Source organism: Leucopleurus acutus, assembly GCF_964270905.1.
Source record: "Leucopleurus acutus genome assembly, chromosome: 19".
Taxonomy (NCBI): domain Eukaryota; kingdom Metazoa; phylum Chordata; class Mammalia; order Artiodactyla; family Delphinidae; genus Leucopleurus; species Leucopleurus acutus.
The window spans coordinates 14575649-14599945 of record NC_139161.1 but is presented as its reverse complement, the minus strand read 5'-3'; the positions used below and the strand labels follow the sequence as shown (position 1 = coordinate 14599945).

At 54.6% G+C, this 24297-nt stretch overlaps 4 protein-coding genes across 5 annotated transcripts in view; 2 read left to right on the top strand and 2 right to left on the bottom strand.

The window, feature by feature from the left end:
• DDX42 (DEAD-box helicase 42) overlaps positions 1-1214 on the top strand; it is a 51611-nt gene extending 50397 nt beyond the window's left edge. Inside the window, exon 18 of the mRNA XM_082860780.1 lies at positions 7-1214. Within this exon, the coding sequence (XP_082716906.1) occupies positions 7-337 (331 nt within the window). The 3' untranslated portion in view covers positions 338-1214. The remainder of the gene's footprint in view (positions 1-6) is intronic.
• A 123-nt stretch (positions 1215-1337) lies between these two features.
• Positions 1338-8745, bottom strand: FTSJ3 (FtsJ RNA 2'-O-methyltransferase 3). Its single transcript, XM_082859815.1, has 20 exons — positions 8538-8745; positions 8263-8368; positions 7423-7469; positions 7221-7300; positions 6703-6802; positions 6416-6610; positions 6220-6335; positions 5999-6103; positions 5811-5911; positions 5497-5577; positions 5271-5405; positions 4999-5134; positions 3663-3844; positions 3389-3509; positions 3043-3308; positions 2675-2766; positions 2483-2582; positions 2207-2390; positions 2019-2113; positions 1338-1934 (listed from the first exon to the last, which is right to left on the bottom strand). The coding sequence occupies exons 1-20, from the start codon at positions 8602-8604 to the stop codon at positions 1742-1744; spliced, it is 2502 nt and encodes an 833-aa protein (XP_082715941.1). The 5' UTR covers positions 8605-8745; the 3' UTR covers positions 1338-1741.
• A 369-nt stretch (positions 8746-9114) lies between these two features.
• On the top strand, positions 9115-13650 carry PSMC5 (proteasome 26S subunit, ATPase 5). The gene is made up of 12 exons (XM_082860481.1): positions 9115-9164; positions 9698-9769; positions 11168-11237; positions 11519-11616; positions 11788-11844; positions 11924-12154; positions 12443-12569; positions 12655-12845; positions 12946-13044; positions 13125-13235; positions 13328-13414; positions 13522-13650. Exons 1-12 carry the CDS (start codon positions 9141-9143, stop codon positions 13573-13575), a joined length of 1221 nt encoding a protein of 406 aa, XP_082716607.1. The 5' UTR covers positions 9115-9140; the 3' UTR covers positions 13576-13650.
• A 33-nt stretch (positions 13651-13683) lies between these two features.
• Positions 13684-23719, bottom strand: SMARCD2 (SWI/SNF related BAF chromatin remodeling complex subunit D2). 2 transcript variants are annotated; one of them, XM_082860480.1, is made up of 14 exons: positions 23243-23306; positions 20399-20471; positions 18344-18528; positions 18101-18143; positions 17822-17944; positions 16904-17059; positions 16395-16490; positions 16150-16251; positions 15843-16004; positions 15579-15676; positions 15268-15403; positions 14990-15112; positions 14753-14854; positions 13684-14626 (listed from the first exon to the last, which is right to left on the bottom strand). In XM_082860480.1, the coding sequence occupies exons 3-14, from the start codon at positions 18517-18519 to the stop codon at positions 14573-14575; spliced, it is 1371 nt and encodes a 456-aa protein (XP_082716606.1). In that variant the 5' UTR covers positions 18520-18528; positions 20399-20471; positions 23243-23306; the 3' UTR covers positions 13684-14572. The 2 variants fall into 2 exon arrangements, with proteins under 2 accessions (XP_082716606.1, XP_082716605.1); XM_082860479.1 differs by lacking the exon at positions 20399-20471 and having other exon boundaries at positions 23243-23719.
• Positions 23720-24297: the final 578 nt, after the last annotated feature.

Below are 24297 nucleotides of genomic sequence, written 5' to 3'. Positions count from 1 at the left end.
CGATAGCCCACGTCATGGAGACGGTGGTCGCCATGGAGAGGGATACCGCTACCCAGAAAGCAGCAGCCGTCACGCTGATGGGCGCCGTCATGCTGATGGGCATCCTCATGGAGAGAACAGGCATGGAGGAGGTGGAGGCAGACATGGAGAGAGCCGAGGTGCAAATGATGGTCGGAATGGTGAAAGCAGGAAAGAAATTTGTAATCGTGAAAGCAAGGTGGACCCCAAGGTGGACAGCACCAAGATGGACAAGATGGACAGCAAGACAGATAAGACTACTGATGGCTTCGCTGTCCCCGAGCCACCCAAGCGCAAGAAAAGTCGATGGGACAGTTAGAGGGTATGTGCTGAAGCGTGAAATCAATTGTCTTTTAATTTTATTTTTAGAAAGACTTTTGGTAACTAGGTGTCTCAGGGCTGGGTTGGGGCACAAGGTGTAAGGACCCCCTGCCCTTAGTGGATAGCTGGAGCTTGGAGACATTACCCCTTCATCTGGATAATTTTCCAGATGTTTTCTTGGGACGCTGCTTTGGTCCTTAGAAGCAGTCAGAGTTGGGCAGCTTCTTTTGGCTTTGGGTGAGTGTCACGAAGGTCAGTTGAGGATATCTTGGAAGAAAGGGCCTTATAGGGCACAAAACTCACTCTAGGTTTATATGTAGTACATATTTTTTACTAAAATGTCACCTTAAAAACACCTACAAATAAAATTCTTTTTCTGTGGCTAGTCAGGCCCCATTTGAGACAGGCTTCTGCAGCCTAGTCCATGGTGGTAGGGGGATGTGCAGCAAAACGCTTCCCAAACATCTGCAGGTTAGGGGAGGGGTCTGATTCTAAGTGAGAGTTGATGCTCAGGTTTCCCAGCCAGGTTCGTGTCCAGTCCTGAGACATGAAGCAGCAGCCTGCCAGATCCAGAGTCCCTACAGCTGAGGGGGGAGAGAGGGTCCTGGAAACAGGACTGCTCTGGGTCTGAAGTGTTGCTAAATTTAAAAAACAAAAACCTGACAACAGCTTTTAAATTGTCTTCTCCTATTTCATTGTATTTTTTTTAACTTGCCATAATGGTAGGAAAATCTTTTGCTGAAATGATTTTGATGATTTTTGTTCTATCTTGTTTATAAAAGGAAAAGAAATACACATACATCAAATTTTGTGACTTTGTGAAGGTTTCTTTAAGATGTGCATTCCTTTCTGCTTGCTCTAGTAAATGTTTTACTACTGGGACCTGTGGATTGCTTGTCATTTCTACTTCACCATGAGTCGGGACATATTAAATATGATTTAGAACAGTGCACATGGTGTGAACACCCAGATGTTTTTTGATAAACTGTTGTCAGACATCTATCAATCAATCATCCTGGTTTTATTCAGATGATAATGGGGGAAGACTTGAGAGGCCCACTTGCCCAAGAATAGACTACAGTGAACGCCACTGCACCACTGAACTTCGCCTTAGGATCTAAAAATGGTGTGACTTCTCGCCCAGCACCACAGAAGGGTTGTGGGCTCTGACAGCACCGACAAGACATTTTAGTGGGCCTTTAACGGGAGCCCTTTCTTCCAGCCAGGAAGATGTCCCCCTCACTGCCCAGGGCCACCACGAGTTCAGGTACCTCAAATCTGTCTCTTCAGACGACTGCCGTGCAGGCAGGGGTGGGTAGGGCTGGTACGAAGGAGGCCAGAAGCCGCACCGAATCGCTCCTTGTCCTTACAGTCAGTCCCTCAGAGGTTCTGGTGGCTCCGCTCACTTCCGCTTGTGCTTTTTCTTCTGCTCCTTCCGTTGCTGTGCTCTTTGGTCCTTCTTCATTCTCGAGTCCACCACCTTGAAGTGACCTCTGACCCCAGCTGGCCGGCCCACTTTGCGGCCCACACCTTTTTTGGCTACAACATAGGTGACTTGGCGTTTCTCCTTTCCAAGCCCAGCTTTCTTATAGAGACTGTAAATGGAAGACACAGGTTAGAGACTTTCCACCACTCCTTCACCCCCGTGTACCTTTGTGGGTGACCCCCCTGCCCCTCACCTTCGAAGCTGTGCCGCTTTCTCCCGTTCTGAGATGTCCACTGTGTTGACCACAGCTTCTGCCTTCTTCTTGGTTTGCTCCAGCTTCTTCAGCATCTGTGGGGGGGGGGGGGGGAACCTCGGTCAGGTTGACCTCTTTTCCTACCCCTGCCCCACCCACCCAGAATCTCAGGCAGCCCCATTGCTTACCCTTCGTTTCTTCCTGGCCTTGGCCTCAGCCACTTTCTTGATGGGACGTGCATTGATTTCCCGCCAGCGTTTCCGGTAATGCTCCACATCCTTCTTGTCAATAGGCAGTTGTCGTATCCTGTGCTGCTTTTCCTCCTGCACAAACCAGTCTGGAAGCTCCCCCTCATCCTCATTAAATGTGTACCTTGGTGGAGAGGACACCAATCTAGGCTTTCAAAGAAATCATTCCTCCCCTCTTCCTCGCCCCACCCCTTCTCGGGACCTTCTGCCCCTTACCGGCTGAAGGAGTCATCTATGAGGTCCCTCTTGGCTTTTTTGGAAGAAGCAATAATAGCACCTAGAGCAAGGCCTTCAGGGTCCAGTATCCGATGTTTCACTAGAGAGGGAAGAAGGAAGGAAGTCAAAGCTCAGTCCCCAACACTGACCCCTCCATGTTGCCTCCCATTCTAGTAGGTGCAGAGCTCTCGCCTGGGTCCTTGATAGGCACGACCTCAAACCCGACATCATCATCATCTGACTTAGGCCCACGGCTTCGCTTCTTCCTGCCGCGTGGTTTCCAGCTGTGGGAGGGAGGAGGACCGTGCACGCATGTCTCACCGTTAGCCACACCACTCAGGCCCACTCCTACTCACCTCACCCCTGGTTCTTAGTTAAAAATGCTTGGGGAACTTCCAAAAATCTTGCCACCCAGGCTGTACTGCAGACCACTCAAGTTAGAATCATCAGCATTTAGAGTTCTCCATCTGCAGTCAGAGCTGCAAACTCCCAATTACAGAGTACTGGTTACAATCACTACTTCCTCTTCAGCTCTTCTCCCATCAGCTGCAACCACTCACCTCTCTTCACCCTCACTGCTACTGCTGTCACTGTCAGAACTGTCATCTCTCTCTTCCCCGCCAGGGCCAGTGGCAGCCTCTGTCCCTGAAGAAGCCTCTGCCCTCTCAGGGGCCTCATCCTGGCACGGGGGAGGTTTGTTCTCCATCTTCACACCGGAAGGCGGTGGTGGCAGCTGCTGCCCCTTGTGACGGCTCTCGTACAACAGCTGGGCCTGACGGATCTCCAGGGCCTCGTCGGCATCATCCCCAATCCCGCTGAAGCCATCCTGCGATGGGGAAATCGTCAGGCACCCTTTGCCCAGGGAATGCCAGTCCCTGTCTGTCTTGGCCACCAGCCTCTGCTCACCTTTGAGAACCACAGGCTGGCCTGTTCTTCCTGCAGTAGTGCCTTTTCCTCCAATGGTACCAGCAATGGATTCTCTTCTTCCTCCTCCTCTTTACCATCTTGCACTTCAGCAAACCGTACACTGTACACCCAAGGAAAGTGGGTGGAGGGTCAGTGCCCTGGAGGGCTTGCTGCTGCCCACACTCCAACTGGCAAGCCCTGCCACCAGCTCTGCTTCGGACTTGAGCTGAGGGTGCCCTGCAGACACCTCCCCACACCCCTCCCCCCTCCTTACCACTTTTGGTCCTTTAGACTCTGAGGTTCTCTGATTCCTGCCATCTCCTCTGGATCCAGGTCACTATCCAGAGATGTATCATCCTCCTCCTCAACATCTGATATGTAGATGTCATCTCTTGGCAGATCAGACAAAAACGTGTCTGCAGCACTCATGTCCCCCTGTGTTACCTCCTCTAACAACTGAGGTTTGACAGAGAAAACAGAGGTCAAGGGCACTAACAAGGTACATACTGCTTTTTTCCTCCATATTCATCACCTTAGTTTATCCTCAGCAACGCTAGAAAACACACTGTGTCAAGTACATAATATCTTCTTTTACAGACAGGGAAGTGATGGGATTAACCATTTAAAACATCCCACTCTAGGCCAGATCATTCAGCTGTGTCTTCTTCAGTGGTAGCAGAAACAGGTTTATGGAAAAGTACCCCACGGTCTAATTAGCGTCCGATTTTAAAATGTTCTAAAATACTGCTTTTTAAAAAATTACTTTCAGAAGGCACCTTATCACCAGCGAATAACATCTACAACTCTTGTTTCCACTGAATAAAGAAGTCCATGCCGCATACATCTAACAGGAAGCACTGTTTCACTAATAATGTCAACTCCAAGATCTGTTTTCCTCGTGGCAACTATAGCTATTTCTTGAATCACATACCAGGAATTACACCATCTTTTTTTTATTCCTTCCAAAAACGCTAGTAGGTAGGTCTATCATTTTCTTTTACAGATGAGGAAACTGAGGCAGAGAGCACATAAGTGGTAGTCTGCTCCAGGACCACTGTGCTCTACTGCCCCCTCAATACGAGCTGGTTACTACCTTCCCACACGAGAGCCACGAAAGCTCATTGTTTGTGATGCTGCTTTTACCAGGAAAAGCAGACTCCAGTATTCGGCAGAAAGCACCATCCCGCAGCCGGGTGCAGCAAGGTGCTAACTTGGTCTCAGTGAACTGAAGAACGCTGTTTCCCTCTTGAGGGAAACCCTCCATCACACGTGCTCGTAACCCAGGCACCCTGGCTGCATCGCCTATAACCTGAGCTTCCTGCAACGAGGGCCTCTTGGTTCTGATATTCTAGTTCTACAAGAATAAATCTACGCCACACTCACAAATCTTCCTACTTTCATTATTTTAGGGGTGTGTTCTTTCCCGGCCTTTGAGACACAAGGCTCTTGTTTTTTTCCCAGTCTCCCCATATCACGTCATTTACGGGTGAAGACAGCAACCATGAGCCATGATCTTTCAGCACACTTACCAAAAAGACATCCAACGCCCCAACTCCAAATACCCAAACAGATCCTCCTGTCCCCTCAGTGGGCCCCAAACCCCGCCTCACCTGGTGACCCCGGATGGTGCGCAGGGAGAACATGCCAGTCTCCCCCTCGTCTGCGATGGAAACCCCGGGAAGATCCATCTTCAGCTCCACACGTTCCCGCTGCTTCCTCTGCTCACGCAGCAGCTTCTTTTTCTTCCTGAGGGTATGGTTTGAGGAATTAAAGCTGCCCAGCTCTGAAGATCCCCATCCGTGCCTTCACCCTCTCTCCCCATCTTCACCCACCGAGGGACTCTGCCTTACGGTTCCCCAAGCTCCTCCCCAGCTCCCCTCACCTCTTTAACTCCGCCACCTCCTGGGCCTTCATCTCTGCCAGGGTCCGGTCCAGCTCCTCCTCCTCCGAGGGTTGTGGCCCCATCCCAGCTGCGGACTCCTCCTCTTCACCTTCCTCTTCCTCCCCTGAGCTGAGGCTGACAGAGTAGTTGCAGGAGTCGGTTATTTTCCCAGATGCTTCCCCTCAATACCCAGTCAACAACTGCCCTGGTTTAGCTCCCTCCTCACCTGATGTCCAGTGCCTTTGCTTGTTCTTTCAGTTTCTTGGCCACATACCGCCGAAGCTTCGTTCTCCAGTTCAGTAGGGACCTGCCCCAGAGATACCATTCCTGACCTTGCTGTCTCCCTTTTGTCCTCACCTCCTCGTTTTGGGCCCATACCCCGAATTTCACGTTTGAGCCACAGAAGTCCTAAGGTTCAGGCCCCCACCCCAAACCTCTAACACAGCAGCATCCTGTTCCCAGAGACCCAGCGTCACATCCTTCAAGGGCTGTCCCCTGCCTTCGGGGCTCACAGCACCTATGCCCACCCCCAGTGCAAACCTGAGCTCCTTACGCCCCAGCACCCTGATATCCTGACAGCACGCCCGGATGTCCTCAGTGGTAGCTGGATGCCGTGCCAACTCTTCATCGTCTAGCGAGATCTGTTTGGGAGGAGGGAAAAGAGTCAGGGAAGATGTTCAGGCCATGTTTCTGGGGCTCCCTCGTACCCCTCGAGTCTGGGGACTCACTTCACTGGCTTTGGAAAGGAAGTCAACAGGGTTGGCAGCTCGGAGGAAGTCAGTGACTGAAGTTCGGTGATAGAGTGTGAGGTCACCCTCAGCATAGCCTTCAGCCTTAGGAAGGGAAATAATGAATGTTGAGCAGTCCCTTCTGGGGTGTCTGTAGGACTGACCAGGCCCAACCTCCCGAGTCCCAGGACCTGAGGGTGGCCCCCACTCGCCAAACACACCTTTGGCTTCTTCTTAGTCACCAATTCAGTAACAGTCTTGGCCTGAACTTCAACCTCCTTGAAGGCAAATTTGGGGTCAAAGAATTTACTGTCGACCTTGTCAGGAGCCAGGAATCCTAAGGTAATAGGATATATAAGAAAGCATGCTTTGGTAGGTGGCAGACTAAATCAAGAGAACAAGGGAAGTTATGCCCACCCTGGCAGACGACAAAGATCTCTGCAGATTCATGACGAGAGGCTTGGGGCTTGGTGGCCTGGACACGGCGGAAGAGCTGCTGGAAAATCCATAGTAAGGGCTGATAGTCACGGGAACGGAAAACCTTTGTGATGAAGCAGCCACCACGGCTCAGAAAATCACAAGCCAAACGCAGAGCCATCAGTGTCAAATGGGCTGTGGGGGGGAGACAGTTAGCTGAGGACCTCTGCAGCCTGAGAGGGCATGCCCACCTCCACCCTCAGCTCCATGCCCCCCGATCCCGGCACCTTGTGAGTAAGCGTCATGGACCCAGCCAGCCCCGACATTGGGGGCCCCGTCATTGAGCACAACATCAACTTTCCAGGTTTTCAGCTCCTTCCTCAGGGCCTACAGAGAAGGAGAGAAACCACAGCAACAGAAATACAGAAATGGCTACGAATGGAGCCCTTCATTCAGCCATCTGTTGAGTGCCCACCACGGCCAAATCCTGTGCCATGGACAGGGGATACAACAATAGCAAAAATAACACGTTTGTTTTCATGGAGCTTACAGTCTACTAGTGAATTCGCTGGAAAGGATGTCACTGAAATCTCTGCACTTCCTCCAACTCCAAAGACCTCTTTCCTGAATAAATAAAGGCTGGGCGGACACGCAATATTATGGGCCTTGTTATATAGACAACATGCAGGCACTGCTCAAAGCATGGTTAACAGGAAAAACGTGCCTTCAGGGGATCAGGGTGGGAAGAGGAATGAATGTGGATGTCTACATATAAAGGGAACAGGAAAAGAGAGATTCCTATTACCTGCCTACAGCGTTCTGTTGTGATGTCCTCCTGGAGTGTCACCACATTGGGAAGAGGCTTGATTGGAACCAGATCCACTCCTAGAAGATATTAGGGCAGAGTATTCCAAAAGGTTGTCTCAAGCAGGGAGAAAGGAAATGCAGAACACAGGGTCTCACACTCCCACCCCCTGGAACATCCAGGAGCACCACCTGTCACTCACCCACAATAAGGCTGGATACAGGCATAAACTTGGTGGCCACCTGCAGCCTATAAAAGAGAAGTAAAGATTAAAACACCCTGGGCTGTCCCTTCCCCTCCCTCAGCAATGTGATCTCTCATCCCCGGTGTTAGGGGTCCCTGCTAAGTGCAGTGGAAACGAGACAGGCTGGGACCTCGGACCCTTTGCTGCAATACTTGCACCTGGACAAAACTCCTCGAGCAACAGAATACAAAGAAACTATAAGGGACTAAACACTGCATGCATACCCAGTTGGGGTGAATTATGGACAAGAAGACAAAAATTATGGACCCACACAAAAAAGACACCACCCTACTGTCACTTCTGAAGAGCTGGGAGCAAAAACGGGGTGTAGGCAGCAGGGCACTGCACATGCCCCCCAGCACTCAGCTCCACCAAAGGGGTGGGCAAACCACCTAAGCCGCCCCTCAGGCCGGACCCCCGGACACACCCCCACCTTCACGCTATATAAGGAACCAGCCAGCCCCCTCCTTGGGGAGCTGGCTAGCAAGGGAACCTGCTACTTGTTTTCGCTCCTCCCTGCTGCAGCAGGGGCCCCAAGAAAACCTTGCCTGAATTTCTTGTCTGGTCTCTAGTCAATTTCTATTGATTGGAGAAAACCAAGAACCCTGGTCGGTATCAGCCAATCATATCATAAGTACACGGTCCAAATCTTTCCCCCTGCAGTTTACGTTCTGGGGAGTAGAGAAATTTGAGGTTGGTATTACTGTTTCCCTCCCACCCCAAATGCAACTCTCAATCATCCAGGGCTGGAATCCAGAACGCGTCCATAAGGAGCGTCAGGTGCTGGGTGTTACACACCATCCACCTGGTGCAGCGCACAGGTCCAGCAAGGCTCGGGCTTTCTGCAGAAATTGAAAGCGGCGATTCAGCTGGATCAGCTTGAAAGCAGAGCGGGAACGGTAACCTGGAGGCGGCGACAAAGTAAGGCCCGTGAAGCGCTTTCCCAGCGGGACTTCTGCGGCCTTACGACCCACCACCCTTTCTACGGAAGAAAAACTCAATATTCGGAAAGGGGGCGAACCGGCCAAGATTGGTGGCACGCCCGCTCGCAGACGGCGCGAACCCCGACTCACCCGTCTCCTTTGCCAAGTGATAGAACTTGTCTCGCCGGCTCTTCCCGACTTTGCCCTTTTTGCCCATGGTGGGAGCGCCACTCAATATGGAGAGAAAGCAGAAATTAGGACGTCTCTTCCCGGAGCACTAGATTCCGCTCTTCGTTTCCCACTCGCCGTCGTACACACTCTCGGAGCCTCAGTCCACACTACTCACCGCCACCCAGCACCATTTCTACCACCCGTGAAGCGGCACGTGTTTCCGCTTCCGCTTGCGTCACTCGCGTCCCCGGCTCCAAGTTTTCCGCCATTTTGAGCGTGGCCACAAAAATTTTCTGTCCCCAGGTTTTATAAGTTGCAAGCTGGCACCAGGAGAAATGGTTACTTTAACCAAAACCGAATTTCTGGAGAGTAATATTTAGGAGTTCTGCTAACCCTTTTCAAAGTTCCTGATCTCGCGTACCGCCGCCCCTCCCCTCATGGCCCCTGTTTAAGTTACCGTCTGTCCTCACACCCCGCCTATTGACCCGGAACTGTTCTCTGCCTTGGTTTTTCGGTCCCCAAGCCCCTGCTTCTGCGCCTGCGCGCCAAGGCGGCTCTGATGCCGGCCGCGGAAGAGGGAAGATGGCGCTTGACGGACCAGAGCAGGTATGGCGGCGGTGGTCGGGCGGGGACTGGGGCTGGATGCGAAACAGGTGTGATCCGAGGTGGGCAGCCGGTCGGGGCAAGAGGGTGGGGAGAGTGGGGGTGGGTGGGCCAGTCTAGACTGGGCCCTACCTGGGACCGGATCTGCTGTGTCAGCGCCGCCCCCGGCGGGTCAAGGCAGGGCCGGGAGTGGAAGACCCGGTGGAAGCCGAGTAAGTGAGGAGCGGTGGGAGCGGGAACCCATCCTTCCGCGAGTCGAGGGAGTCGGGGGACACGTCCTTCCTGCTGGCTCCTCCTGTAGTAATAACACCTGGGGTTTGTGTAGCGTTCCCGGGTGTGTCGTCTCTTGATCCTCCTGGAAGCCTTAAGAGGTAGGCACCGTTCTCATTCTGTTTTAGTTTAGTCACGAGAAATGGTTCCGAAGAGATGGAGTGAGGGCTTAGAACCCAAATCTTAAATCTCCGAAATCCAAGCTGGAAGTAGCTTTATCCCTTGGATGTTTAACCTGTTGGTAACTAATTACACTGTGTCTTCAGATGGAGCTGGAAGAGGGGAAGGCCGGCAGTGGACTCCGCCAGTATTATCTGTCCAAGATTGAAGAACTCCAGGTGAGAACGGACTCCAAAGGTCCAGAGGGAGCTAGAAGGGGGATGAGGGATTGATGGAACGGATTTCTGCAAATCCATATAATTCCACTGGGGGCGCAGTGGAAGAAGTAACAAGCCAACGGTATAAAGTATATGAAGTTAACAGCCTCTTGTTCCTCTCAAGTCTCATCATTTTGAAGGTAGTATTCACAGTTCATTAAACATCTTTAAAAGTCAAATTTTAACGTATAAAGGTACCCCCAGCCAAAAGTCATTCTTCTTAGAAGAAGCCTGAATGAGAGGGTTTCTTATAAAAGAGAAGACATAGGATCAGAAGATGAGATTTATCAGAGAGAGGGTTGGGGCAGAGTGAGGGAAGACAGAATTGAGGAGTCTGGACAATGCTGATTCCGTAGGACTGAATGAAAAGGAACTGGACAACCCAGTGCTCTAGCCTAAACAGGGAGCAGGGACCACAGAAATAAGGAAAATAATGTCAGTTGGATGGAGGAGAGACACAAGGAAAAATTCTGAACTCCAGGTACATTTGTAGGTATCATATTTGGTTTGTCACTTTTTTTTTTAGAAGAGACTATGATATATATATATTTTTTTTTAATTAATTTATTTTTATTTTTGGCTGTGTTGGGTCTTCGTTGCTGCACGCGGGCTCTCTCTTTGCGGCGAGTGGGGCTATTCTTCGTTACGGTGCGCGGGCTTCTCATTGCGGTGGCTTCTCTTGTTGCGGAGCACGGGCTTCAGTAGTTGTGGCTCGCAGGTCCTAGAGTGCAGGCTCAGTAGTTGTAGCGCACAGGGTTAGCTGCTCTGCGGCATGTGGGATCCTCCCAGAGCAGGGCTCAGAACCTGTGTCCCCTGCATTGGCAGGCGGATTCTTAACCACTGCGCCACCAAGGAAGTCCGGTTTGTCATTTTTGAAATGCATTACGTGTGCTTTCATTTGTTTCTCACGTTAGTCCTGAAAAGAGGCAGGATAGGTGATGCTTGCAGTTTGGTAACAGATCTAGACATTTTACATTGCTTTCATTGGCTTTACCCAACTGTTAATTGCCAGCAATGGGGCTAGAACTTAGGCTTCTGACTCAGAGGTCTTCCCACTCTACCATGTTACCAGTCTGCAAGAAACTGACTATGTGAGCCAGCTGTTAATTCTTCTCCACTATGGTTTGTTATTCCTGGACCAGTATTAGACAAGCAGCCTTTTTTTCCTGTGATTGTCCTACACTCCAGAGGGACTCTTGGAGGACAGGATAGGGTCCTTAGAATCATATTGGAGAATCTGAATGGAGAATGCAGGTGCCTTGTGCTCCTTCCTCGCTTAGCTCATATCAGCCTATGAGGGTTTCGGCCAAGATCTTAATCGCCTACCGTTTTCCACCCTTTGCTTCTTGTCCTCCACAGCTGATTGTGAATGATAAGAGCCAAAATCTCCGGAGGCTGCAGGCACAGAGGAATGAGCTTAATGCAAAAGGTGAGGGGGAAGGATGGGAAGGCTGTGCGTGGGCAGTTTGAAGCGAGTCTTTACATTGGTGCCTGTTGCTTTTCCCAGTCCAAGATGGTGCTCAGTTTACATGCACATCTCTCTCCTCGGCCCTATCGTAATCTCCTTAAAGACATGAACTTTGACTTTTTTTTTTTTGAGGCCTTCCCTTCAAAACTTTACAACGGTGCTTAGTTCATGCATGTTGAATCAAGTCATAGGTGGGGGACACCAAAGAATCTGGGTGGCCATTGTGTCTGTTTCGCATCTAGTTCGCCTGTTGCGGGAAGAGCTACAGCTGCTGCAGGAACAGGGCTCCTATGTGGGGGAAGTAGTCCGGGCCATGGATAAGAAGAAAGTGTTGGTTAAGGTAAAGGCAACATGACCCCAGGGACCAGCCCGTTGCCCACTGCATTCCCATACCTTTGTGTGTAGTGAGGACACTGTTCTCACGTTACTGTAAGACTCATGTGTCTTCCTGGGCGAGGTCGGTGATTTGGTGGCTGTCGGGGAGGAAGGTCATGAGCCGTTGTTTCTCTAGGTACATCCTGAGGGCAAGTTTGTCGTAGACGTAGATAAGAACATCGACATCAATGATGTGAGTGCAGCTGGGGAGGTGGGAGGTGGGGGGTCAGCTCTCACCACACCACTTCCTGAACCTCTCTCTCCTCACCCAGGTGACACCCAATTGCCGGGTGGCCCTCAGAAATGACAGCTACACTCTGCACAAGATCCTGCCCAACAAGGTAGACCCACTGGTGTCACTGATGATGGTGGAGAAGGTGCCAGATTCAACTTACGAGATGATTGGTGGCCTGGACAAGCAGATCAAGGAGATCAAAGAAGTGATTGAGCTGCCCGTTAAGCATCCTGAGCTCTTTGAAGCGCTGGGCATCGCGCAGCCCAAGGTGAGCAGGGCTTCTATGGGAGGACCGTGCTGCTACTGTATATCTCCTGCCCCAGGCTGGATAGACTGGAGCCTGCTTACGCTGGCCCTCCCCATGCCGAGGGGCTGGGGGAGAGATGCTGCCAGGCCACCCAAGTGGTTTGGTTATAAGCTCCAGAAGGGGCCTTGACATTCATTTTTTTATCTCTAGCATCTAATACGGGATCTAGCACAGTGCACACACTCGATAAATGTTCATTGAATGAAACACGGAGGCCAGCTTTTTGCCCTGAGTCCTGTTGTTCTCTAGGGAGTGCTGCTGTACGGACCCCCAGGCACTGGGAAGACACTGTTGGCCCGGGCTGTGGCTCATCATACAGACTGTACTTTCATTCGTGTCTCTGGGTCTGAATTGGTGCAGAAATTCATCGGGGAAGGTAACTGTGGCCAGAAACAAGAAAACTATAAGGCGGCGGGGGCTGGGGGGCCCATCAGCTTAACGCCAGCTTGGCCTCTGTGCAGGGGCAAGAATGGTGAGGGAACTGTTTGTCATGGCCCGAGAACACGCTCCATCTATCATCTTCATGGACGAAATCGACTCCATCGGCTCCTCCCGGCTGGAGGGAGGCTCCGGAGGGGACAGTGAAGTCCAGCGCACGATGCTGGAGCTGCTCAACCAGCTGGATGGCTTCGAGGCCACCAAGAACATCAAGGTGCAGTGGGGTCGGCTGTGGGAGGAGCCACGGGAAGGCCCCGGGTGAGGCTGCAGCCTCAGGAAGGGCTTAGCTGACGCCACCTGCTCTGTCTACTCAGGTCATCATGGCCACTAACAGGATTGACATCCTGGACTCAGCGCTGCTCCGCCCAGGGCGCATTGACAGAAAAATTGAATTCCCACCCCCCAATGAGGAGGTTTGTGATGGGCAGCGCTGGCAGTGGCTCCGGCTGTGAGGGCAGGCCACGGGCTCAGGCTTTTCCTCTCCCATCGCTAGGCCCGGCTGGACATTTTGAAGATCCATTCTCGGAAAATGAACCTGACCCGGGGGATCAACCTGAGAAAAATTGCTGAGCTCATGCCAGGAGCATCAGGGGCTGAAGTGAAGGTAACTGGAGGGCGCAAGGAAATGGGGGCAGCGGCACGAAGCTCCAGGTTCCAGGGCACAGCCCCAGCGCCTGTCTTCCTTTCCCTGCTCAGGGCGTGTGCACTGAAGCCGGCATGTACGCACTGCGGGAGCGGCGAGTCCACGTCACCCAGGAGGACTTTGAGATGGCAGTAGCCAAGGTACAGGCCTCCGTCTTTCCGCCTTTGCTGACGGTGGCTCTGGAGCAGTGGGGATGGGGCACGTGTTCACCCAGTCTCTAACTTAAATGTTCGCTCTGTCTCTCCAGGTCATGCAAAAGGACAGTGAGAAAAACATGTCCATCAAGAAGCTGTGGAAGTGAGGCGGATGTCCTTTGTGTGGGTCCCTCAAATAAAGCTCTGCAGGACAAGACCTTGAGGACTTGAGTCTGTTCATGAGTGGCCGCACTGTTCAGTCACCAGGTCTGGGCACCACCAATAAACAAAGATTTATTTGGAAATTTCCAAACCTGCCAGAAGTGGCACTTGCCAAGCCCTAGGCCCACCCTCCTTAACAAGCTCCAAAGGACAATAGTCCTCGCCATCTCTCCCCTGCACCTACCCCTGCCCACACACACCCATGCCTCAGGCCACGCCAGAGAACTAGTGTGCCCTCCCTCTAGGAGGCGTTACCCCCGGGCCCAAGAGCTGGGGTGGCAGCCCTCTGGCCTCTCAGGAGATGATGGCGGCCAGAGCCGCTTGCATAGATTGAGAGAAGAAAACAAGGAAGGAGACACCAAGTAGGGCTCCCTGAAAAACCCCAGCTTACCCCTGTACAAAAAAAAGTGGCTCCCGCATAGAAAAACCTGCTCCACGAATAGTGCAAATACCCAAGAAAGGAAAAAAAAACCAGCAGCAAGGCTGGGCTGGTAGGAATGGCAAAGAACTTTGGTTTGGAAAGGCTAGGAAGAGTGTGAGCTGTGCCCCTCTTCCTCGCCCAGCTCCCCAGAGCCAGCGCTGACACTCGCCCCAACGGGGTCTGTAAACAAGCAAAGCCAGGGGCCTTTGGTTCTGAAAGGTCTCGGTTACCATGTCAAAGCACAGCCTCCAGGTCCTACTTGGGCCTGCCTGCAGGGGGCAGAGGAGGCCTCTGCTGTGAATCCAATTAAAGCCAACGTGTAAGTAATAAGGCTTTGGGACCAAGCAACAAGGAATCCTATCACTACACTTACGAAACTAAAGCTGGGGAGCAGAGGGTGACAGGAGACACCCCTCCCCCCCTCCTTATCCTACATGTCTGTGCCCCAGAGGGCGGTCCCCTTCCAGGCTGAGGAGGGGGTGGCTCCAGGGCTGGGAAGAAAGGAAGGGATCCCTGAGCAGTTAGGTCAGGCGGATTCCCAGCACCTGTTCCAGTTCCTGCCTTCGCTGCTGCACCTGGAAGAGGGAGAGACGGGTGGCTCAGGCCTGTCTGACCGCCTGCGCTTGTGAGCGGCTCGCCCTCCCCTCTGGTGTGCAGTCCCGCTCAACCACAGGCGGGCAGATGGGGCGCAGCCGCCTCACCTTGGCAAAGATGTGCCTCCCCACTGCTTCCTGGGCCCAGGGCTGGTGGTAGAAAGCAGCTCGTCTCTCCTCCTCAGGATTCCCAATCACATCAGTGATGATCTGCAAAGAGCCAGGAGGAAAGCTGAACATGATTCCCACCCCTGATCTATCTGCCCCTGGAACCGGAAGAATAGTGATGGGGGCACAACCACCCAGAGCTTAACACGGGATCAACCTCAGGAAAGAGGAGCACACCTTGAGGTCCCGGCGCTGGGAACGGAGCCATTCCTGGATGAAGTCCTGGGGGTCAGTGCTAAAACTGAGCATGAAATCCCTCTGGGTCTTCAGCTGGTTGATGGACTCAATGGTCTCATGGATCTGGGAAAAGGGGTACATGTGTCAGACTGGCTGTTTCCAGCCCTAACCCCAGAGGACTCGGATCCCATCCCAAGGTGCCACATGTATGGAAATGCCTGAGAGCCTGCCTGGCCTCACTGTGGGCCCCAGAGGAGGCTGTGAGGGTAGGGGCCCACCTTGACATCAAGAGAGGCGATCTCCTGCTGATTGGTGGTGGAGGCCAGAAAATTGCTCATCTGGGCCTTAAGCGGGTCATCCACCTCCACATCAATGTCGTAACAGGCTGTCTTCTTCTGGTCGTTAGGGTCCACGCTACACACAACACAGGGGAGGGAAAGCGTGAGCACACAGCTCCACCCCACCCACCTGGGCCAAACTGCACACGCTCGGGGAGCAGGAAACCAAACCTGCTGCTTTTCTCTGGCTTTAATTCAAGCCAAAGGTAAACTGCTCTTAGAGGAGCCTTCCTCCCCCTCTTCCCATTTACCTAATGACATGGTTGATGACAATGGGGTCTGGATGCTGCAGCAACCCGGCTAGCTTCATGGGAATCTCAGAGAAACGGAGTCGGCCACAACTGAAGATCTAGAGAGAGCACCAGAGGGTTGGTGATGCCTTTGTGGGCACACGGCGAAGTGGACCATCCCAGGGGCAGTGTGAAGAACGTGATTGAGAACTAGCCCAGTGGGGCTCTGGAGCCGCAGGCAAGACAGAGGCTGCGAGACTAGAGGGGGGACGGCGTCCAGCTAACCTGGCGGAAGTACCGGTTGCAGTTGATGTACTCCCGCTCGTGGCCGTCCTGCAGCTGGTTGTGTTTGATGTACAGCCACAGGGCCTGCATGATGGCGGCCCTCGTCTGTGTGTGCACCCCCAGCAGCCTCGCCAGTCGGGGGTCCAGCTTGTACTGGGGAGGCTGGGATGGACAGAGGGGAGTCAGAGAAGGGGTTCTTGTGAAAAAAAAAGAATAGGACAGGGACAGGCTTTACAATAGGGACCTGCCCCAATGCCCCAGAGGAGAGTCCCTGTGAGCCCAAACATGGCCCCAGGGCACTTGTCACCTGATGATCCAGCATGAGCAGGAGGGTGCACTTGACGTTGAGGTCTCCGGGCCGTTTCACCTGGAAGCCATCTGTCTCCTGGGTGGTGGGCATCCGGTGCCACTGGCAGGGGGGAGGGGAGCAGAGCTCATCACCAAGGGGGTGGGCATGAACATACACAACCTGGCCCTGCAAGGGGACTAAGGCCATTTCTCTGGCCACCTGGCATGTCACCCTGTGTTCCTGAACCCTAGGCCCACTCTCACCTCCACCAGGTGGTTGTCAGGCCCGTACAGTTCCTTGTCCAGCTCAATGACGAGGCTCTTGAAGAATGAAGAAAACTTCCTCTTCTGTTTACTAGGCTGGGGATGCAAAGGGGTGTGAGATAGGGGTGCTGATGCGCGCTCAAGCCTAAGCTATACTAAGCCCCAAACAGAGGAATATTGTTTCAGCCCTGAAGCTCAGGGTACTGAAGATTCTTGGGCCCTGAAGGAAGCCGGGAAAAGTGAGAGACTTGAGACAGGGAAGGGGCTCTATGCAGCCCCACTGTCAGCCAATTAGAAAGGGGCACCCCTTCCTCAGGACACTTTACTGCCATCTGCAGGAAAACTGTTGTAATAACCATACAAATCTCCCACCTCGTACTGGCTCAGAGCTGTGCAAAGCATGAACTGTGAGCAGTGCCCTCTCCCTCATGCAGGACGTCCCCGGAAGTGCCCAACTGTCTGGCCCACACAGGCCACCTCCCTTCCAGACACCTCCTTCCCCAACTCACATCATCCAGCAGTTTTCCCTCTACTCGGAGTTCCCAGGAAGCCACCTTGTCCCCTGCGGGGTTTCCCCCAGGGGTCCCTGCGGTTCCTGCGCTATCACCTTCTGCCTTGCTGGGACTGAACGTATTAGAAATATAGATGCGCAGCTTTCGTTTTTGCTAAAGAGAGAAAGACGACCAGTTAGCTAGAGGGGGACCAGTGTGTTGGAAAACACTGCTACCCAATCTTCCCATCTGAACTCATTCAACATCAATACAGAGCAGTGACTGTGGGCCAGGCCCCTGGTTAGGCACTGGGAATCAGGAGAGGAAATTTCAGTCCTGGCCTTCAAAGGACTCACAATTTCATAGGGGAGACAGATGCACTACCAACAGTTCCAACACAGGGGGATCAGTGGTGTGACAGAGGTACACAGGGGGTGCTATCAGGCAAACCAGAAGCCTCTGGCTCCTATTTTAAATGAAACTCAAACACCCATGATGGTCCCAGAATATCATCTCCTGGAAAGCCTTCACCATTCAAGAGGCTGTTCTAGATAAACCTTCTCTAGGGATGGGGAAGAAGACAGGAACTATCCTCATCTACCCTGTAGTTTTGCCTTTCAAACTTCTGACCACGATCTACAATATTTACATTTTAAATCATGATCCAGGATCTACACACATAAATACATGAAATAAAAATGTCGTTAAGTCCTTTACTACTGTGAAGAATTATTATAATTTCTACTATGTTATATTTCATTGAGAACGTGCTGGCCCCACCACACTAAATTGAGTTCATGCTCAATGGGCTGTATCCTACGATGTGAAAAATCCTGCTCTAGCCCATCACAGACCCTCGCTTGGCCCCTGGAAAACAAGGCCAGGGAGAGGCAGAGAAGCCTGGCAAGGCCCAGAAGTAGCTGGGGCTGCACACACCGTCAGAGGCTTTTTGATGGCCTCCTGGATCTCCATCCGCTTTCGAGCAATGGTCTGGTCCAGCTTCCGCTCAAAAGCCAAAAGATCCATGTACGCCTGAGACTCTGGGACAAGCTCCCGAATCTGGAGGAAGGGAGAAGGGGTTCATCAGCCTGTTTCAGCTGCAGCTCTGGTTCCTTCCTCCATTTCTCCCTCACCCCAGGGTTAGGGGAGACTCACTCCACCCTCAGCCAACCAGCCCTTGGGTGAGCCTCCTAGGCCCCCTCCCAACATACTCACTCGCTGAGGTAGAACTTTATCTGCCATCTTCCTCCTCTTTAACCTGGGAGGACAGAAACCCACTTAAGAGGTCAATGGTCCAACGTACCTCCCCCACTCGCCATCTACCTCTCCAGTCCCCAGGACCTTCCCCCAGGAGACCTGGGAGTCTTCCTCAATCATCGAAGCTCTTAGGACAGAAGGAAACCGTCTGTTACCACTAGAGCTGCACTAGATGGGGTGGGAGAAACAGGATGGTCTTACCCCCGGCGCTGGGCAGGCATCGGGGGCTGGGCCTGGGGCACAAGCAGGCGTTTTCGGAATGGGTCCATCATGGTGGGTGGCATGCCAGGTCGAAGTGGAGCAGCTGAGCCAAATGGGGAGCCGGCAGGGGGTCCCACCTGCAAGCCAGCCATGGGCATCCGGCTCCCTGGTGACATGCCAGGCCTCTGGGGGAAGTGAGCCAACGGAGATGCACAGGTCAGCGGTGGGGCCCTATGGGGCCCGTAACCCATTCCCTCCATCCCTCTGCTCAGCCAGGCCCAGCCCTGAGCAGCACACGGCAGAGCCCGCGGAGCCCGGGCAGGAGTGCCAAGAACAAAGGGGAGCAGGCGCCTGAGAGCAGAAGTGTAAACCACACCTGCCCCGCCCCCTTCAACCGCCCTGGCAGCCGTGCCAGCGAATGAGGCCTGCAGAGCCCAGGGGTGGGAGGAGAATCCTGCCTGCAGAGAGAAGGGCCTGGGGGAGTTCTTCAGGGCCCATCGCCACTTCCAGCCACCTTCCGGCCCTAGCACACTACGCCCCTGCTCCCTGGGACCAGCCAGCTTCAAGGCACTAATGAGGCTCTCAGATGGTCCCACCAAGCACTCCCATCCGCTCCTTCCCCCAACTTGAGGGAGAAGCCTGGGGGCAGTATCGTGGCCAGGTGGCTGGGTGCAGTGTGAGGGGAGCAGGCTGACGGTCACAGCCGCAGCACCCATCCTGTCGCCAGCCTGGTGGTGTGACTAAGAGGAGAAAGGCAGTCCAACAGGCTGGCGAGCCCATCAGGCAGTGGAAGCCCAGGTGAGCAAGCCGCAGCGGGATGGCGTGGAGCCTGTCCCAGCCAGTGCGGGGCCTCAGGCAGAGTACAGAGACCATCTGGCCGCCATATGGCCCCTACTCACCACCCATAACTGGACCCTTCTCTCACCTCCCCCCTGCCCAGCCCCCAGCCCCTACGCCAGAAGACCCTGAAGGGGAAGCCGTGGCTCCTGCGGGAGAGAGAGCAGCTGGCACCTGGCCTCTGCGCGTGGTCCACGCACCCACTGCCTGGAGGCTAGGGCGGGCTTGGCAATCCCAAGCTGGAGAAGGGAGGTAAGACTATCAGGGGATGCAAGGATCGAAGCCTTAGGATCAGCAGAGGAATCTGAATGAGAGGTGGCTTCTTTAGAAGCCTGCAGAAGGATTTCCCACCGAGGTCAGGCTCCCCAGCATCTCTGTGGAGCCCCTCGGGGAGTAACCCCCGCCCCTTCCCAGAGGCTGCTGCCTGCAAGGCCTGTTTGGCAGCTCTGCCTCGTACACACTGTCCCTGGCAGCTTCACAGGGCTGGCCCCAAGGCCCAGATTATGCAACCGCCAGGACCAGCCAACCAAGCCAGGCTGGGTGGGGACTCGCACCAAATCAAAGGACCCCCGCCCCCCCCAGCACCGGGAGATTCCTGCTCCACCTCTTCAGCCAGCACTCAACCCCTGTTCTCTCCAAGGAGGGTCAGATTCTTGACCAGATGCAGAGACGGACAGAAACATGACCCAGAGTGGGGGTGGGGGGGGGGGAGGAGAAAGGAGTGAGGCGTGAAGGAAGCGTTTGGGAGGATGGAGTTCAATGTGGGGGGCTCTGTCTGGGACCTCTGGAGTCCTGCCACAAGTCTCTCCTCATCAGGAAGGGAGTCATCGGAGCTGTTGAGAGGCAGACAGCCTGCTTCTCTGCCTTAATGAGCCACAGCTAGAGATGACAGAAAAAACTGAGGGTGGCCACAGCTGAGAGCCCAGCCCCACGCACCCTAGATTCGAGTTCTTCCCACCAGCGCCCGAGCTGAAGGGGAGGAACAAGTGAGGCGGGGGCCTCTTCACTAGAACGCCCACAAAACCTCCTGAGCAACACCCAACCCGCTGAGGCAGGTGCTCCCGGAACAGGAAGTCCCCAGACCAGGCGGCACAGGCAGGGCCTGGAAGAGGCCCCTCCCAGACGCTGCTCCACACTCTTCCCGGGTGAGAGCCCCCAGCTCGCCCAGGGCCCCAGGCTTCTCCCGAGGGGGAAGGGGCCCAGGGAAAGGCTGCTTACAGTTCATGAAGTCCCAGCTCGGCCTGGCCAAGCTCCACACCTGGGCTCTGAAGCACCAGTAACTCCTTCTCTTCTAAAAAAACAACCCAAGAGTTAAAGAAAAGAACAGAGCCCCGAACGCTTGGGCTCCCTGAGCCCCTTCCTGCAGCAGGGCTAGCTAGGGAGGCCTGGCTCAGTGCCCTGAGCCTCAGGAGCGGGCAGTAACCTCCTCTCCCTCAGCCCGGCAGCAGCCCACGTCCTCAGCTGGACTCTGGCTCCACCACCGGGGACAGCAGGGGCGGGAGGCCAGGCCTGATGCTGCGCCTCCAGAGAGCACGCTCGCCCGGCTCAGCGCCTGGGGCCCTGGGGCTCCTGGTGGCTGGGCCTAAGGACGGAGGAGAAGAGCGTATACCCCTGCATACATGGAAAATATCCTGAACTCTCCGGCGTGAACACAGCACTCTGTGTTTTTTGGGGTTTTTTTTTTTTCATTTTTTGTTTTCTTTAAGCTCCTTGGTAGACTGTGACACTGTAAGAAGGTGGGTCGTCACTTCCCTTGTATCAATAGGCTCCCCTATTCGCCCCACTTGGGCCTGAGAGCTCACTGCAGGCACCAGCTCCAGCTCACTGCAGGCACCCCAATAGAGAGGCACCCCCGCTCCTCAGGTCTCAGATCCCTTCTCCCGGAAGTCACATAACTGGACTTGGAAAGAGGCCAAGCAGGATCCTCCTCAAACTCAGCCAAAGTGAACCGCCCCCGCCCCCGGCACCTACCTCTACTGCCGGCCCCCGCAACCCCGGCCCTGGGGAGAGGAGGAGGAGACCCTGAGCAGCTGGATGGCAAGCAGAGGCTCAGTGCCTTCCCCAAGGTCCCCACTCCTAGAAGCCTGGGCTACCCAGCCAGCCAGCTCAGCCTTGCCACCGGCCCAAGGCCACTCCCTACAAATCACTGTGGAATCCATCCTCTCAGGGGCTTTCCCCAGGCCACATTTCCCATGGTCTGCAAGCTGAGGAAACTAGAGAGGCTCCTATCAGATCCTTAGATCCTTCCCAGGCCAATGGCCCACAGGGAGGCTCCTCAGCTAACTCGCCCAAGAGCCAGAATGATAGATGCAGGGATCCCTCAGCGACACCCTGGCCCATGAATCCCCAAGGGGGAGGGCAAGATGGGAAAGATGAATCCCAGCTGGAGCCTTTGGGACCAGATCTGTCCCTGTCAATACTCAGACCTTAGTTTTCTTTACAGGGAGGACGGAGAATGAGGGGTAAGAGGGAAAAATCACTGCACCCAAATGAAGCATCTCTTTACAAAGTGAGGGCCCAGGGCTCCTGGGGGGATATGTGTACCCTACTCTATGAGGATCCATTTGGGGGACCTCTACCTGGGCAAGTGAGGTAGAGGAGACATGAAAATCTCCCAGCTGCCCTGAGAGATTAGCAAGAAGCCAGTGTCAAATGCTGGGGCACATGGATTGGGATATGGCATTGTTAGAACCTAAAGACTAATTAAAAATGGGGGGGGGACTTCCCTGGTGGCGCAGTGGTTGGGAATCCGCCTGCCAATGCAAGGGACACGGGTTCAAGCCCTGGTCCGGGAGGATCCCACATGCCGCGGAGCAACTAAGTCCGTGCACCACAACTACTGAGCCCGCGTGCCACAACTACTGAAGCCTGCACTAGAGCCCATGCTCCGCAACAAGAGAAGCCAACGCAGTGAGAAGCCCGCGCACCGCAACGAAGAGTAGACCCCACTCGCCACAACTAGAGAAAGCCTGCAAACAGCAATGAAGACGCAACGCAGCCAAAAAAAAAAAAAAAAAAAAAAGTGGAGAGGGTGGCGGGAAAAAGGATGGGCGCAATTCCCAAGCATTCTGGGGGCGACCAGAAACAATGAACTTGGGGAGACTGATAAGCCCCGCCCCCCCAGTGTCAGGCTGAGTTCCTCACACACTGACCCTAAGAACGAGTCTCTGCCTCTCAATGGCCTTTGAAGCTGCAACCCGAGAAGCCCCTCTGCAAAGCCAAAAAAGACAGAACCCTTTGAAGCAACTCTCTGCAGGCTCCTCCAGCCGCAGACCAGCGGTGCTCAGTGGAGACTCTCTGCTCCTCCAGACTGATCAACTCCTGGACACTATGACACCAGGCAGAAAGCCATAAATAAAGTCTGTCCAGAATGGGCTGGGCTTTCCTCCTTCCTCAGGCTTGTCCACCACCCTCTCTGGTCTAACCCAGAGTCATCCCTGTGTGAAGGCCCCTTGGTCTGACCCAGGAGTAGACTACCCCTGCACAGGCTGGAATCCCTTATCTTCTGCCTCCGGTGGCCGTGGGAAGCCAGGCCCTTCTTCCTCCTCCTTAGCAGCTGGGAGCCATCTCAGACACGCTAGAACTCTGCCAGTTCCCAAGTAGAAAAAAAAACAGCAGACTTGGAGTAGGACCAAGACCAATGCAGGGTAACCTGCTTTCTCAGTGAGGGTCCTTTCCCAAAACTTTCTCATCACTTCCCAGGACCCCTTACCCGATAATCTACACTACACTTCTCATCCCACCCGCCCACAACTCACTAGCTCCAACAACGCCTCCATCTCTCAGTTGCTCAGAATCCCTGTTCTAAGGAAGAACCCCGACCCTCCTAACTGCTTCAAACCCTACACCCCAGAGTAGCTCTTACCTTCTCCCCCAACTCCACCACCACCTAGCCGAGCCCGAGGGTCCCTGGCCTTGCCCCCCACCGTGCCCCGTGAGATCCGCATGCAGAGCCCCTGTACCATCTGTCCACGAGGCTGCCCCAGGGCCCTCACTCGAGGCCCCCTTCGCCCCCTGCCCCGGGCGTGCTAGCGGCGCCACCCGCCCATCCGCCCTCCTCACCTGGAACTGCGCCGCAGGGCCCGCGGGGCCCATGGGGCGGAAGGCGGCGGCCCCAGGGCCCCCCACGCCTCCAGCCGGCCCGGGCCCCCTGAGCGCCGGTCCGGGCAGCATGCCGGGTCCTGCTGGCGGAGGCGGAGCTCCCAGGGCCGCGGCAACGGCGCCGCCGCCAGGGCTCAGCGGGGGCAGCGGGAACCCGCCCGCGCCACGGCCCGACATCGCTCCGTCCCGTCCGGCGGTGTCTCGATCCGGACTCCGGGCTTCGCGCTGAGTTCGCTCCGCGCTCCGCGCTCCGGGACTTTCCGCTCTAAATTCCGGGTTCTAGGGTTTGTTGATCCGGATTCCGGGATTTCCTAATCCAAGTTCTCGAGTTCCTCACAAACCCAGTTTGGGGCAGGGCCGATCCTGATTCCGGTCCTGCCCGGGAAATTCCGGATCCGGGATGTGCTACGGGCCCGCTTGCCTCCCCCGGCCTCCGGAGGTTTGGCCGCCAGTGTCCAGTTACGCAGAGGCGGCAACTAACCCTCTGCCCCGCCTAATCCAGCCCAGCACTAAGCCCCGCCTATACCCAGCCGCCCAGTGCGAGGATGCCTCCTCAAATCCCGCCCCTCGCGAGACCCGCCCCCAACAGGCACCACCCCTAACCGCCGGCCCCCCAGGAGCCCCGCCCACACCCCTTGGGCCGGCCCTCCATCGGAGGGGCAGGGGCGGAAGCTGCGCACGGAAAAGCGGGGCGGGGTCAGAGGTCAAAGGTCAGGAGGGCTTCTACAGTGAAAGAGTAGTTGCTGCTTTCTCCTTCGTGCAGCCGACTCACTGGGGTACACGGCCACGCTCCCTGAAAATACTTCTATCAGACATCCTTTCTACGTTTTCAGCATTAAAGACAACTTACAGCTGCCCTATCCAGCAGAACAGCTGCCAACTTGACTTTCTTTAAAAGCCCATCCTGGGGACTTCCCTGGGGGCGCAGTGATTAAGAATCTGCCCGCCAATGCAGGGGACACGGGTTCGAGCCCTGGTCCGGGAAGATCCCAAATGCCGCGGAGCAACTAAGCCCG

What these genes read in the sequence shown, in the direction of transcription:
- FTSJ3 (XM_082859815.1), bottom strand. Translation starts at nt 8,604, where the DNA reads ATGGGCAAAAAGGGCAAAGTCGGGAAGAGCCGGCGAGACAAGTTCTAT. An exon ending in CTGGGGCGTAAGGAGCTCAG is followed by an intron (nt 5,578 to 5,810) that starts GTTTGCACTGGG and finishes TCTCTGGGGCAG; the next exon opens with GTCCCTACTGAACTGGAGAA. An exon ending in ATAGATGACTCCTTCAGCCG is followed by an intron (nt 2,391 to 2,482) that starts GTAAGGGGCAGA and finishes CTCTCCACCAAG; the next exon opens with GTACACATTTAATGAGGATG.
- PSMC5 (XM_082860481.1), top strand. Translation starts at nt 9,141, where the DNA reads ATGGCGCTTGACGGACCAGAGCAG. An exon ending in GCAGAAATTCATCGGGGAAG is followed by an intron (nt 12,570 to 12,654) that starts GTAACTGTGGCC and finishes GCCTCTGTGCAG; the next exon opens with GGGCAAGAATGGTGAGGGAA. An exon ending in TCCCACCCCCCAATGAGGAG is followed by an intron (nt 13,045 to 13,124) that starts GTTTGTGATGGG and finishes TCCCATCGCTAG; the next exon opens with GCCCGGCTGGACATTTTGAA.
- SMARCD2 (XM_082860479.1), bottom strand. Translation starts at nt 23,458, where the DNA reads ATGTCGGGCCGTGGCGCGGGCGGGTTCCCGCTGCCCCCGCTGAGCCCT. An exon ending in TGCTCATGCTGGATCATCAG is followed by an intron (nt 16,005 to 16,149) that starts GTGACAAGTGCC and finishes TGTCCATCCCAG; the next exon opens with CCTCCCCAGTACAAGCTGGA. An exon ending in CCCAGCGCCGGGACCTCAAG is followed by an intron (nt 14,855 to 14,989) that starts GTGTGCTCCTCT and finishes GGCTCTTTGCAG; the next exon opens with ATCATCACTGATGTGATTGG.